This window comes from Leucopleurus acutus (assembly GCF_964270905.1).
Source record: "Leucopleurus acutus genome assembly, chromosome: 9".
Classification (NCBI taxonomy): domain Eukaryota; kingdom Metazoa; phylum Chordata; class Mammalia; order Artiodactyla; family Delphinidae; genus Leucopleurus; species Leucopleurus acutus.
This window is the reverse complement of record NC_139144.1, coordinates 26,777,585-26,793,111: the sequence shown is the minus strand read 5'-3', so window position 1 is coordinate 26,793,111 and position 15,527 is coordinate 26,777,585. Positions and strand designations below refer to the sequence as shown.

The 15,527-nt window shown below is 35.4% G+C and overlaps 1 protein-coding gene across 1 annotated transcript in view; it reads left to right on the top strand.

Annotated features, from left to right (window-relative positions):
* Positions 1-15,527, top strand: part of SEMA3C (semaphorin 3C) — a gene marked incomplete at its 3' end in the record, with an annotated part of 182,254 nt that overhangs the window by 153,335 nt on the left and 13,392 nt on the right. Inside the window, exons 12-14 of the mRNA XM_082846102.1 lie at positions 2,367-2,455; positions 5,444-5,485; positions 8,805-8,962. Of these exons, the coding sequence (XP_082702228.1) occupies positions 2,367-2,455; positions 5,444-5,485; positions 8,805-8,962 (289 nt within the window). The remainder of the gene's footprint in view (positions 1-2,366; positions 2,456-5,443; positions 5,486-8,804; positions 8,963-15,527) is intronic.

The window sequence follows — 15,527 nt, the reverse complement described above, 5'->3', positions numbered from 1 at the left end:
TTCTGCTCAGTCTCTACTCAAGAAGTGGTCATTGCTGTCATGTAGAATGGCAGTGATCCTTACAAGCTTCAGCAGGGAACCATAAAACGCTGTTGTGACTTAAAAAAAGAGTGTGATCTTTATGATAACATGACCTAAAACAAAGATAGTTTTATGCCCTCATCTTTCACCCACCCACTCACACAGGCACACCACACACACACACACACACACAATACCACACAAATCCTGCCCTAGCTGTTATAATGTCAAGGCTTTAATTTTAGGGGTTTTGATATATTCTGTTCATGTCGAAGTTTACACTGTTCTTTGTGATGAATTGTTAATAGAAAATGGGGAACACCTTCAATCACATTTATCCATTTTCAATTGTGATGTGTCCCTGCACCATATCCCCAAATGTTTTTTCGCTTCCAATTCATACCTGCATTAATTATCTTCCAAGAAAATAGTACAGATTGGTACAGAGCTAATTCTTAGGAAGCTGAATGGTGAAACAGAGAAACTTCCAAGTTTCTTAATTACACCTAGAGCCTGCCAATCATTAGGATTTTTGTTTATTTTTGAGTATGGCTTAAGAAGAGAATTTTAAATTACAGAGCGTAGTTTGAAACTTCAAAGATCAGGTCCTTAAACTTCGCAGTCTCACAAGATTCAAGGCTTGTTCTGGCAAAATCTCTGTCGTTTTTCTGTATAAAGATTTTTATTATTATTTAGTAGGTTTTAATTTTTTAGTTTGTTAGTTGGTAAAATTTTAAAGTAGAGTTTATTTTTTATTAAGAATTATTTTATCTTCCAGTTAGGTTCATAAAATAGAAACTATAAACAATAAATAGGATCTTATATGTTAGAGTAATGCTTGCCTGTGTGGTCGCCCAGCTTGAGATGTGAGACTTGAGATTAGTGGTATTGGTATTCATCACTAAATGATTCCTAGTTGTAAAGTCCTGTACAGCTCAGTTCAAGTTACCTCTTCTTAGTGACATTTCTCAACAGAATTAGAAAATGTTTTAGTATCTGTTGATGATAATGTGCCTATCCAAATTATAAATTCACAGTTATATGCTCATACTTTAACAGTGATGACTTGATATTCATGAAGCAGCTCATTAATTATTTTAATGGAAACATATTTTGGTGAGGAAATATATTTTTACTTTCTCAGATCACTCACAAATTTGCTTTAACCCCACATTGCTAAATTTCAACTAGCCTCTTTTAAACCTAAAATTTAAGTGATTGGTAGAGTGGCATAATTATATGTTTAGAAAATGCTTATGTTACATATGAAACAATCTTAATTAAAAATCTCGACATAGGGCTTCCCTGGTGGCGCAGTGGTTGACAGTCCGCCTGTCAATGCGGGGGATGCGGGTTTGTGCTCTGGTCCGGGAAGATCCCGCGTGCCGCGGAGCGGCTGGGCCCGTGAGCCATGGCCGCTGAGCCTGCGCGTCCGGAGCCTGTGCTCCACAACGGGAGAGGCCACAACAGTGAGAGGCCCGCGTACCGCAAAAAAAAAAAAAAAAAATCTTGACATAAGTAACATTTTCTGTATATAGTACCTTTATTTGGGCGTCTCTGTTTTTGGCAATCTATAATTGAGAAATACAAGTAGGTTTTTTATTTGCTTAAGTTTATTCGTCTCATGTAATTTTGAAATTTTCCCTATATTTTAAAAATACCCAAAGAAACATTCCCAACTGATAAAGATAATTGTGAAAATCATAGAATTATTCTATGAATAGGTGTCCACATCTGAAATAAAGCCATAGCTATGTTTCTGCTTTGAAAATTATTTTGAATTGTGAGTGAAACGTTTTACCATGTCTAAAATCTCTCACCGCTAATTGTCAAATGTCAATTTCTAGTAACTAATGATTTATAATAAAATTATTATAAAAACTCATTCATAGTAATTTTTTCTCCGATAATCAAACCATTATGTGTCAATTTTAACAAAAATATGAGAGTGTCACTTTATAATGTTGGTTAGGAGGAGTAATATTCTTAAGGGCCAAACTTAAAGTTATGTATTACTATTTCAAGAATACACACTTGGTTCAGAAACAGAACTTTGAACTTCATAAGACATTTGGACATTCCTTTCTTCTCTCATAATTATGACTATACCAAATATGTGCAAAATATAAGGTGTTCCTATTAATTCCTTTTGAATTTTACATAATCTCAATTTAAACATATGAGATTTATAATGAAATCAGAAAATGGTAATAGCTCAATGTATGTAATCTCTTTTTTGATGACTAAGTAATTACATAAACAATATTCTAAATTCTAAGCCAGTAGTAGTCTTATGTCTAAATATCTTTGTTTCCTACACCTCATTGTTTCTTTCTCTGATTTAGATCGAGGTACTGTGCAGAAGGTTGTTGTTCTTCCTTCTAACAGCTCTGCCAGCGGTGAGCTCATTCTGGAGGAGTTGGAAGTCTTTAAGGTTTGAACATCTATTCTATTAGCCCCAGCACACGCATGATAAATGCAACTCTTTAATCTTACAATCACTTGGGGAGGGAAAAAAATTGATAAAAGATCAAATAAATGAATGTTATAAATTTTTGAGGGTAAGAAACACCAGATAAAATGAGAAATAACAAATATTCTTCTGAAGTAATTTTTAACATTTTAAGTTATCTTAGCATAAAAGAATTAGTTTTTTAGCTATCATCACAACTTGAAGAATTGTGGTCATCATTATTTTTAAAAAATGAGTTCTTGTGGTCAAGGTCCAAAAGATTTACCATGAAAGGGCTTTTATCATTTGCTTCACAAGCCACCGAGACCCAAATTCTTCCACATTATTGATTGTTAGATAAACTTTCTCATATTTTTTTAGCCAGTAACTTCAAGAAAAACTGCTGTTTTCTCTTATTTTATTGCTTTCAACTCAAATGTCACTCTAGTTAAATAAAACAAATGTTGTCTCTTAAAACTTCATGTTCTGTCTGAAATTGAGATTGCATTGTATTACTCTCTTTGTCCTTGAATTTGGGATAAAAAGAAAAAAGAAAAAGAACACACAACAAAAAACAGGCACATAGAAGAAAATTCAGTCCTGTAAGATGTAACCTACTGAGGGCAGAGTGCCAATTCTTTATGTGTCTGTGAGCCTGGAGAGCTGGTACATTATGTCCTGCAAATCCTTCTCTCCTTAAAGTATAGGTCATTGCAGTTTAAGTGGTCCCTCCTACCTGATTTGGAAAGATGGGTAAAGCACAGCCAGAGGATTTCAAAGAAACTTTGGTATGGAATCAATCCTACAGCAAACTTCTATTTCCAACTAAAGCAATTAAGAAACAATGGCCACGGACACCAAAAGACCAGAGTCAGCCTATACTGGAGTAAAAATAGCACTTCAAAGCCCCTGGGAGCAGCCTATTGCTAGTCCAGTAAGTTGCCTTGCTTTGTTGAGTGGACTCAGAATGTATTAACTTAATATATATTCCCCCAGTCACTAAAAATATTGGATTTATAAGCACATAAGTGATCAAGATACAATGATATTAGATTTTACTAATACATTTTAAATATGAAGAACTATTTTAAAAATCAAATCAAATACAGAAACTGAGGAATTCTGGCAATTTCCCAATATGTTATTAAGGTTACAATTTTTAATGCTAGACTAACTTTGGCATAAGGTTCCTTGTGGTTAGTGCATTAAAATTATGCTTATAAAATATTAACTATGTGCATTTAAGTGCCTTTTCTATGCCTTGCTTTGTAAAGAAATTGATTGTTTCATTGGATTAACCAAAACTGCATTTTACGTATAATATATATATAATATATTTCTTCTCATTCAATTCAATAGGGACAACTTGGATGGCCAAAATAATATAAAGTACCTTATTCAGTAGTTTTCTTGAAAATAGTAAAAAGGCCGTATTGCAGCACTCCATTTTTAATTCTGAAATATATTTTTTTGATAATAAGGAAACATTAATTAAGTGAGTTTGACACAAATATTAATTAAGTGAGTTTGATAATAAGGAAACATTAATTGAGTTTTACATATGTTCTATGGAAAGGTCGTAGAAATGAGAGTTATTCTGATCATGTGCTAACTACTTATGAGTTATGCTGGTGTTATATCATAAAGAATAAACTCTCAGTGGAAAAATGGAGTCAGTCAAAATACATGTTGGGGGACATCAACCCAAGAGAGACTAAAGAAGTTTGAGCTTCCTTCTGGATGCGTGTGCCAGTGATTGATATGGCTAAATTGAGAGAAACAGTTACCAAATACAGTTACTGTCTTCAGCGTGGTGTTTGTGTCACATTTTCTGAGGTGAGGTGAAAATAATTGGGTGTGTATGATATACTGTGATGGGCACTTGAGGAAATAATACATTTAAACTGAAATAAATTCCTTAGCTAAGTGTTACACTGATATACTGCAGGAAACTCAATGTAAAAACCAGGCACTTTGTTTTTAAAGAGCGCAGAACCATAATATATTTTTTAATCCTCTGTTCAGAATATTTTCTGAAAATATGTCCAACTTCCCTAAACTTAATTTGAATTGGAGGTACAACTATTAGTAGTTGCCTAGGTGGATATAAATTGCAAAACTTGTTTTGTATGTGTGTATATTTCTGAATGAATGTCATGATCTGTTGCAACTGAGTATTTAAAGATATCACCATATTCTTTTTAAAATGTTTGTAGGAACACACAACTCCAGAAAGTGAAATAATTATGGGCACAGTTGACTTTGACAGTGTGTTGCCACTTGACTTATTCAAATAAAACTTCACACATCTTTAATCAGGTTATCACGAGTCTAATTTTTAATCTTTAAAAGGAACTAATAATGTTTAAGAAGTAAAGTTAAGAATAGAGGAACTTTCAGAAAGGATGACTATTTCAGATAACTCTTAGGTTCTTTCACTAATTCACATTTATCAAAAGAGGACCTTACCTAACAATATTCCTTTGTATTCAACAAAGAGAATAAGTATGGCTCAGGCAAATACTTCTTGGCATAGCAACATTTGGCAGCTGAACAATAGTATCTTATGCAAAGTGCTGTGTTGAGGAGGGGTACCATTCCACAGCCCCCCACCCCAAGTACCCAGATCCAATCCTGAGTTATGCACTGTGTTCAATATTCCAAGATACAGTTTTTTCAATTCTCTGAAATTTCTCAAATTTTCATTTTTTTCTAATGACTATATTGATAGATGTGTTATAATTGCCACTTTTTTTAGTTTAGGCCTATATTTGTGTAACAAATCTGTCCTTATTCCAAACAGAGGAAATGTACTTTATAGACAATTACTGCTAAACTTTGAAACTATATGTGCGTATAGAGAGAAATGATGATTTCTTGAATTTTAACAGAAACAAGAAAAGTTTTTGAATGTAAAATCTGTTTTAAGGATTATTTGAGCAACTAACAATGTTTTTCTAACTTTTTTAGAATCATGCTCCTGTAACAACAATGAAAATTTCATCCAAAAAGGTAAAAACAACCCCATTTTTGTTTTCTTTGTATATAAAAATTTTACTATTGTGGAAGAATGTATTTTATAATTTCTGAAAATTTAATTTTACTATTAGCAAAATAATTAATACTGTTCATAGTATACCACACACTTAATTTTGATATGGAATTTAGCTTTAGTGGAAGACAAAATAGGCTTATTTTTGTACAGAAGTTCATCAGAGTAGAATATATATATATATATTTTTATATATATATATATGCAGCAAGATATTCCAACATTTGTATATCCTCTATTCTCAAATATTACAGTGTTTGAAGCCAAACAAAATAAAAATAATCTTTCTGAAGGAAGAATTTAGCATAATGTTTGGGCTACTGTAGCATCACGAACCTTCTCAGGGACTTGGAATGAGTAATCAATCCTCTTTTGAGTTCCTGTTGCTGTCACATGTTTGAAATATGCAGTATATTCTTTTATGCTTTTTTCTAAGGAAGTGCTATTTTATAGGGTTTACATGTCATTTAAAAAATCTGAATGTCTCAAATCTAAGCCATATCAGGGTTCAGGATCTGGGGAATAAATGTCTTACTATGATTATCAGAAATGTTTGATCTTCTAATTTGTGCCTTCACACGCAAATACACAATGATCATGGAGAGGAAAAGCCCAATTCCAATCTCTACATGTGCAAAACATGCACCTCTCCAGACCCCAAAGTTGCTATCTCTAAAACAAAAGTTCTAAGGGGCAGAGCAGTATAGTCAAAAATGGGGTAGGCTTCAGAATGGGACTGACATGCATTTGAACCCCAGCGTGACCTTAAATTATAAACAAATTATTTTACTTCACTGACCTAAATTTCTGCCTCTGCAAGGTAATGCTTTCTCACAAATGAGTTAACTTATATAAATGACCTAAAACAAAGTGGGTCTTCGGTAACTGCTGTTTTTAAGAGCCTAAGACTTATTTTTCTTGGAATATGGAATAAAGGTTTTATGTGTTGGCATAACTGATGATATAACTTTAGTGTTCTTCACCATATTTGGTCTGTTACAGATAAAGAAGTATTCCACAGTTAGTCTCGTACTCTTTTCACTTGACTAAATTTTATGAAGAAAAATAAATAGGGTACAAGGGAGCTAAAGATCTCATCTGTAAAAATGTTTGTATGGTGCATAACAAACATTTTCCCAAGTAACCAGAAGCCATTTGTCATTTTCCCCAGTGTCCTAGGGAGCTGATCCCAAGTCAGAATTGTCTTTGAAGTCAGCATGGAATCCCTTTGTTTACAGTAGTTTAATGGAAGGAGAAAGTATCAGAGCAAGATTCAAAATGGACACAAAGCCATTTGTGTGACATAGTAGTACAGTATACAATTATAGGTTTCAGCTCATAATTCAACTGGTGAACTTGTAATACACAATCCATTCCATTAAATTGCAGTGTACAGCACAAACATACACTGGAAAGACTGAGTATTAAATTTGTTTCAACATCTTACATTGTAGGTAATTTAAAATGTTTAATTAAAGCAATTAGATTCAGGGCAAGGTAATTGTTTGATCTGGGAGAGAATTCACTTACACAACTACGTATTGCATTATTTTTTCAGTGTGAAAGAACTACAAATTGCCAATGGTGTTTTATATATATTTAAATTCCACGAATTTAGTACCTTCTCTAATGCTCAAACTAAAAATTTTACTTTTCATTTTATGCTCCTTTATTCTCTAATTTATCCTTGCATTCCATATAGCAGAAAATAGATTAATAAAAAAGATAATTTCTACAATTGAATTACCTGTATCCTTTCCTCAAATAAACAAGTTTCCTTGAAATATTTTAATGAGGTTGATGCATTCACTGTATTATTTATTAAGGTACTCAATGAACATTTATTTCAAATATTTCTAGAGAAATGATTATCATCAAAACATGCAGTTGTTTTCTTATAGCTTGAATGTCTCAAATGGGGATCAGTAATTTTCAGCCTATTTTCTGAAAAATTCATTGATCTGAATAAAATAATTATTTTATATTACACGTGCTAGGCTGAGATGTGATTCAAATGATTAATTAGAATTGAAAATGTATAAATTGCTAGCTTGTTCATTGGTAGTTTACTAATACTATTGCTTAATATTCATTAAGCATTTAGGTGCCAGAAACTATTCTAAGCATTTTATGTGGAGTTAGCCCTTATATTTAGTTCTTACATAAAATCTATGGAGTAAGTGCTATATTGTCTCAGTCTTACCAAAGAGGAAGCTGAGATTCAGAAAAGTTAACCAGCAAATTTGTGGTAGCTGGGATCTGAATCTCAGAGATGTGCCTCCAGAACCTGATAGACCAATGGTGCCCTCACTGATTTAATTTTAAATCTACATATAATTTTTAAATTTATATATAATTTTTAAATATTTTTATATATAATTTGTATATAATATTTAAATTTATATATAATTTCTAAATTTATATACATACAGACACACACACATATGTGTGCACATGTGCATGTATTCAAGTTCCAGCTTAGAAATTCTATGTTAACTTGAATTACATATTATCAGTCCTTTGTAAAATAAGGACTGTGAATTAGAAACATCCCTTCAACTCCTGAGAACTGCTTTATGCACAGCTAAAAGAGTTGGAGAAATATCATAATAAGCTCTTGCCACTGTACAAATGAAGGAGGATGAAATCTTTATTTATGACTTAGGCTGCTGAAGATCTTGAGATCATACAGAAAGTTTAAAACATGTCTAAATATAAATACTTACAGTCTTCTAAATAATTTTAAAATTGCTCTCAGTAATAAGTCACTTTCAAAGGCATGTGAAATTTTTTTTAATCTAATATTTTTATCTAATATTTACCATCTATTTTTTCTAAACATAAAAGTGCCCTTTATTTTAGACTCTACTTTTTCAAATTTACAAGGTAATGGTTTGCCAGACTTGAAGAATAAGAAAGCTGCCTTGTGCTTTGCCAAGAGACAGCATTCAAAGAAAAAAGGCAAACATCATAATTTAAATCTGTAATACATTAGCTCAAATCTGAGAGAACAATGAATCCCAATGTCTAAAATACATTACCATTCTACATGGTGCTCTGAACTTTTTTTTTAAACAGGAAAGTGGTAATGTTATAGGCATATTAACGTAGGAAAATTCTATTTATTTTGGCTTTATACCCTTCTGTACTTTGCTTCTTGTTTTTAGTCTATTTCAAAATGAATCCAAGGGTTTGTGGGCATATATTATATTGTGTTCCTGCTGGAAGTCCACTTTTAACTTCCACATCTGAAATAAATCACCATCATTCTTCTAATAGCAACAGTTGTATGTGAGCTCCAATGAAGGACTTTCCCAAGTATCTCTGCATCGCTGCCACATCTACGGTACAGCCTGTGCTGACTGCTGCCTGGCAAGAGACCCTTACTGCGCCTGGGATGGCCATGCTTGCTCTAGGTTCTATCCAACCGGGAAACGGTGAGTGTTAATATTCAGCTGAAAATCAAAATTGACATCATCAGACAATTAAGCAATGCTACACATTATTAAAATCAGTTCTATTGCAGTACTCTGTAAAATGATACTAAAAGTAGTAGCTAAGTTTAGCACCATATGTAGTCTTTGAATAAAGAAAATGGCCATTCATAGAAAACAAGCTTATGGTTACCAAGGGAGACGGAGGGGTGGGGGTTGGGAGGAGATAAATTAGGAGTTTGCGATTAACATATTAAAAAAAACAGCAACAACAAAACAGAAAATGGCCCTGCTTTGTAACTTGAGATTCTCACAGACATATTAGAATGCGGTACTTTGGAAAAATTCCTTTCTCCTTTTAACATTCCTCTGCAACACAATCCGCACCTCAAATATTTCAAGCAGCATTTAACTCTCACATTACCTAATTTTTATCTTTTTTGTTTTATATGCTTCAGATATCCTTAAATCTAACTTTCCTAGGATTTCCCTGGCCGCTTAATTCCCCTGTAATCAAATGCTTGTCCTACTTCAGGCAACAGGAGCATCGCTCCAGAATGGGTACCATGAACACTTTCAAAACCTTGATGACCATGCTTTACCCCTTAGAATGGTGAGTGCATGACTGCTGGTTAGATTAAGAGGTTAAGGCAGTCTGAGGCATAGTGCCTTTTATCCAAGAGAAGACTTAGGCAGGAAACTCTGAACCAACTTGCACCAAGTTGGAAGGAAACACCAGTAGTGAAATTATAGAACAAAGAATAAGCAGAATTTAGGTTTAACCAAGGTCACAGCTATTTTCAGTCAAAATTTGATATGGGTCATAATGGGTGACAGGAGGAAAACCTATAAAACACAGGTCATCAGGAGAGAGCAAATAGGACCAGCCTTGAGCACCAGTGATATTTCAAGTAAAATCACTGGGGTGATGGTGTTTTATACCTCCTTTATTCTCTGTTAAAGATATAGGCCTGGGCTTCCCTGGTGGCGCAGTGGTTGAGAGTCCGCCTGCCGATGCAGGGGACACGGGTTCATGCCCCGGTCCGGGAAGATCCCACATGCCACGGAGCAGCTGGGCCCGTGAGCCATGGCTGCTGAGCCTGCACATCCGGAGCCTGTGCTCCTCAATGGGAGAGACCACAACAGTGAGAGGCCCGCATACCACAAAACTAACAAACAACAACAAAAAAGATATAGGCCTTTAAGGACTTGACAGATTAAAACAACCCTAGCACTTCTGCATATCAAGATTATTCTAATCTTTTTATCTATTACTTCAATAAATTTGTATCATGAGACAATTATTTGCCAGGCAGTATTCTAGAGCTAGGCATATAACAGGAAAAAAACTAACAACAAAAGGACAAAAATCTCTGCCTTAGGGATAATAAGTTCTAGAGGGGGAATACAGACAATTAACAAATAAAGAAAGAAACCCCCCAGTATATCAAATAATGATAAGACCTATAACTTTTATAAAAGCAGGGAAAGGAGATAGGGCATGTGGAAGCAGGGGATTGCATTGTTAAATGGGTGGGCAGGGGAGGCCTTACTGAAGGTATATTTGAACAAAGGCTTGAATGTGATGATGAATGATACCATGAGGTGATACCACCATTATTCGGGAAAACAGCATTTCGGAGAGAGGGGCCAGAAATCCTTAAAGCTTAAGTGTGCCAGGATTGTCCAAAAAACAACACCAAGACTAATGGGGCAATACTGGAATGAGAAAAAAAAGGGTAGGGAGAAAAAAAAAGGGTAGGAAGAAAAGGGATCAGAATGCCAGATGACGTAAGACTTAGTAAATCATTGAAGGTCCTTTATTTAGAGTTAAATGGGAAACTGCTGAGAGTTTTTGTGCTCAGGAGTGATATTATTTGACTTTTGGTTTAAAAAGATCGTCTGGTTGGGTTTGGCTGTGATTGAAGTCTTGAGATGGGAAGAAGATGTGGGAAAGAAGAAATAGAAGCTGCAAGACAGTTAGGCTACTAACTAATGATCCAAGTGAGATACAATGTTGGCTTGCAAAGGGATGATAGAAGTGGAGGTAGCCAAAAGTGGTCTGATTCTGGATAGGGTTCAAGGGTTCACAGAATCTGCTGACATATTACATGTAGGGATGTTAGAGAAATAGAGGACTCCAAAATGAGCAAGTTTTCAGAACTGAGCATCAGAAGTATGTACATGTCATTTCCTGAGAAAGAGAAGACTGTGGAAGGAGCAGGTTTGTGGAGAGAAAGATAATGTTAAGTTAATGCTGCCTATGAGATATTCAAGTGGAGATGTTGTGTAGGCAATTAGAAATATGAATCTGGAGTAGGGAAAAGTGGCCTGGATAATTTCAAAGTCTACAGATTAAAGGTAACCCCTATCAAAATTCCAATGACATTTTTCACAGAAATAGAACACGCAATCCTAAAGTTTGTATGGAACCACAAAAGACCCTGAATATCCACAGGAATCTTGAGGAAGAAGAAAAAGCTGATTGAATCATGCTCCCTGACTTTAGGCTATACTACAAAGCTAGAGTAATCAGAACAGTATGGCATTGGCATAAAAACAGGCACATAGATCAAGGGAAGAGACGAGAGCCCAGAAACAGACCCAAGCATATATACTCAATTAATTTACAACCAAGGAGCCAAAAATATACAATGTGGAATGGACAGGCGCTTCAATAAATAGTATTGAGAAAACTGGACAGCCACATGCAAAAGAATGAAACTAGACTACTCTCGTACACCACACCCAAATATTTACTCAAAATGAACTGAAGACTTAAACATAAGATGTGAAACCACAAAACTCCTGAAAGAAAATGTAGGTAGTAAGCTCATTGATATGTCTTGGTGATTAGTTCTTGGATCTGACTCCAAAAGCAAAAGTAATGAAAGCAAGAATAAACAAGTGGGACTATATCAAACTAAAATGCTTCTGCACAGCAAAGAAATCCATCAACAAAATGAAAAGGCAACCTTCTGAATGGGAGAAAATATTTGCAAAACATATATCCTATAAGGGGTTATTATCCAAAATGTATAAAGAGGAGGTGGAGTCAAGATGGCCGTGTGCGAAGATGCAGAGTTAGTGTCTCCCCACAACTAGGGCACCTGCTGGCCACTGCTGGGGGACTCTGATGCTGAAGGAGATGGGAGGAACCCCAAAGTGAACCAGCAGGACGTAGGGGGACTGAGGGGATAGAAGAAGTGGAAGCCAGATAGGATCTGTGCCCCTGAGGCCAAGGAGATCAGGAGAGGCAGGCAGGAGGGGCCCTCCCAGACCAGAGGAGCAAGAGACGAGAGAACGGCATTTCCCTGCCCACTCATGCCCAAGAAGCCTGCTGGGATCCCAGGTGAGGTCCCCCGCCCTCTGAGAACAGGGGTGGGGGGCACACCTGGGCCCCTTCTGTTCCATTGAGCCTAAGCCCCACACCCCCACAGCCCCCAGGGACTTTTCCAGCCTTGGCTGTGGAAGGCAGGGCCTAAGCCAGGGCGAGGTTTGGCCCCACCCACCGCCCAAACCTCGCCCTGGCTTAGGCCCTGCCTTCCACAGCCAAGGCCTTCCCCCCCCCTTTTTTTTCTTTTCCCTCCTCCTCTTTTTTACTATTGTGGTACTAATGTACCTTCCAGTTGTTGATTCATCTATATTTTTACTTTTATATTCTTCCTAACATATCTGTTAGTTTCCTAGTCTAATTTTATTTTTTATTTTGTTATTATTCTTTTTTTTTTTTTTTTTTTTTGCCACCCCAGGTGTTTTGTGGGATCTTGGTTCACAAACCCAGGGTTGGGCCAAAGCTCCTGCAGTGGGAGCTCTGAGTCCGAACAACTGGACTAACAGAGAACCTCAGATCCTAGGGAATATTCATCAGAGTGAGGTCTCGCAGAGTTCCTTGTCTCAGCACCAAGACCCAGCTCTACCCAATAGCCGAAAAACTCCAGTGTTGGAAGCCTCAGGCCAAACAACCAGTAAGATAGGAACACAATCCCACTCATAAAAAAAAAAAAAAATGACACAGCAAAAAAATATGTCACAAATGAAGGAGCAAGGTAAAAACCTACCAGACCAAATAAATGAAGAGGAAATAGGCAATATACCTGAAAAAGAATTCAGAGTAATGATAGTAAAGATGATCCAGAATCTCAGAAATAGAATGGAGGCACGGATTGAGAAAATATAAGCAATGTTTAACAAAGATCTAGAAGAACTAAAGAACAAACAGAGATGAACAACACAATAACTGAATTGAAAAATGCACTGGAAGGAATCAATAATGGGATAACTGAGGCAGAAGAACGAATAAGTAAGCTGAAAGACAAAATTGTGGAAATAACTTCCAAGGAGCAGAATAAAGAAAAAAGAATGAAAAGAATTGAAGACAATCTCAGAGACCTCCAGGACAGCACTAAACACACCAACATTCAAATTATAAGGGTCCCAGAAGAAGAAAAAAGAAAAAGAAAGGGTCTGAGAAAATATTTGAAGAGATTATAGTTGAAAACTCCCCTAACATGAGAAAGGTAATAGTCACCCAAGTCCAGGAAGCACAGAGACTCCCATACAGGATAAACCCTAGGAAAGATACACCAAGACACATATTAATCAAACCAACAAAAATTAAATTCAAAGAAAAAATATTAAAAGCAGCAAGGAAAAAACATAAAAACAACATACAAAGGAATCCCCATAAAGTTATCAGCTCATTTTTCAGCAGAAACTCTGCAGGACAGAAGGGAGTGGCAGGATATACTTAAAGTGATGAAAGAGAAAAACCTACAATCAAGATTACTCTACCCAGCAAGGATCTCCTTCAGATTCGATGCAGAAGTGAATAGCTTTTCAGAAAAGCAAAAGCTAAGAGAATTCAGCACCACGAAACCAGCTTTAGAACAAATGCTAAAGAAACTTCTCTGAGCAGGAAACACAAGAAAAGAAAAAGACCCACAAAAACAAACCCAAAACAATTAAGAAAATGGTCATAGGAACATATGTATCAATAATAACCTTGAATGTAAATGGATTAAATGACCCAACCAAAAGACACAGACTGGCTGAAAGGATACAAAAACATGACCTATATATATGCTGTCTACAAGAGACCCACTTCAGACCTAGGGACATATACAGACTGAAAGTGAAGAGATGGAAAAAGATACTCCATGAAAATGGAAATCAAAAGAAAGCTGGAGTAGCAATACTCATATCAGATAAAATATACTTTACAATAAAGACTGTTACAAGAGATAAGGAGGGACATTACATAATGATCAAAGGATCAATCCAAGAAGAAGATATAACAATTATAAATGTTTATGCACCCAACATAGGAGCACCTCAATACTTAAGGCAAATGCTTAACAACCATGAAAGGAGAAATCAACAGTAACACAATAATAGTAAGGGACTTTAACACCCCACTTACACCAATGGACAGATCATCCAAACAGAAAATAAATAAGGAAATACAAGCTTTAAATGACACAATAGACCAGATAGATCTAGCTGATATTTATAGAACATTCCACCCAAAAGTGGCAGAATACACTTTCTTCTCAAGTGCACATAGAACATTGTCCAGGATAGATCATATCTTGGGTCTCAAATCAAGACTTGGAAAATTTAAGAAAATTGAAATCATATCGAGCATCTTTTCTGACCACAATGCTATGAGATTGGAAATCAATTACAGGAAAAAAATGTAAAAAACACAAATACATGGAGGCTAAACAGTGCGCTACTAAATAACCGAGAGATCACTGAAGAAATCAAAGAAGAAATAAAAAAATACATAGAAACAAATGATAATGAAAACACGACAACCCAAAACCTATGGGCCACAGCAAAAGCAGTTCTAAGAGGGAAGTTTATAGCAATACAATTTCACCTCAAGAAACAAGAAAAATCTCAAATAAACAATCTAACCTTACACTTAAAACAACTAGAGAAAGAAGAACAAAGAAAACCTAAAGTCAGTAGAAGGAAAGAAATCATAAAGATCAGATCAGAAATAAATGAAACAGAAATGAAGAAAACAATAGCAAAGATCAATAAAATAAAAGTTGGTTCTCTGAGAAGATAAACAAAATTGATAAACCCTTAGCTAGACTCATCAAGAAAAAAATGGAGAGGAAGTAAGTCAATAAAAATAGAAGTGAAAAAGGAGAAATCACAACTGACACTGCAGAAATACAAAGGATTATAGAGACTACTACAAACAACTATATGCCAATAAAATGGACAACCCCAAGGAAATGGACAAATTCTTGGAAAGGTATAATTTTCCAAGACTGAACCAGGAAGAATAAGAAAATATAAAAAGAACTATCACAAGTAATGAAATTGAAACCGTAATTAAAAATCTTCCAACAAACAAAAGTCCAGGACCAGATGGCTTCACAGGAGAAATCTATCAAACTTTTAGAGAAGAGCTAACACCTAACCTTCTCAAACTCTTCCAAAAAATTGCAGAGGGAGAAACACTCCCAAATTCATCCTATGAAGCCACCATCACCCTGATACAAAACCAGAAAAAGATATCACAAAAAAAGAAAATTATAGACCAATATCA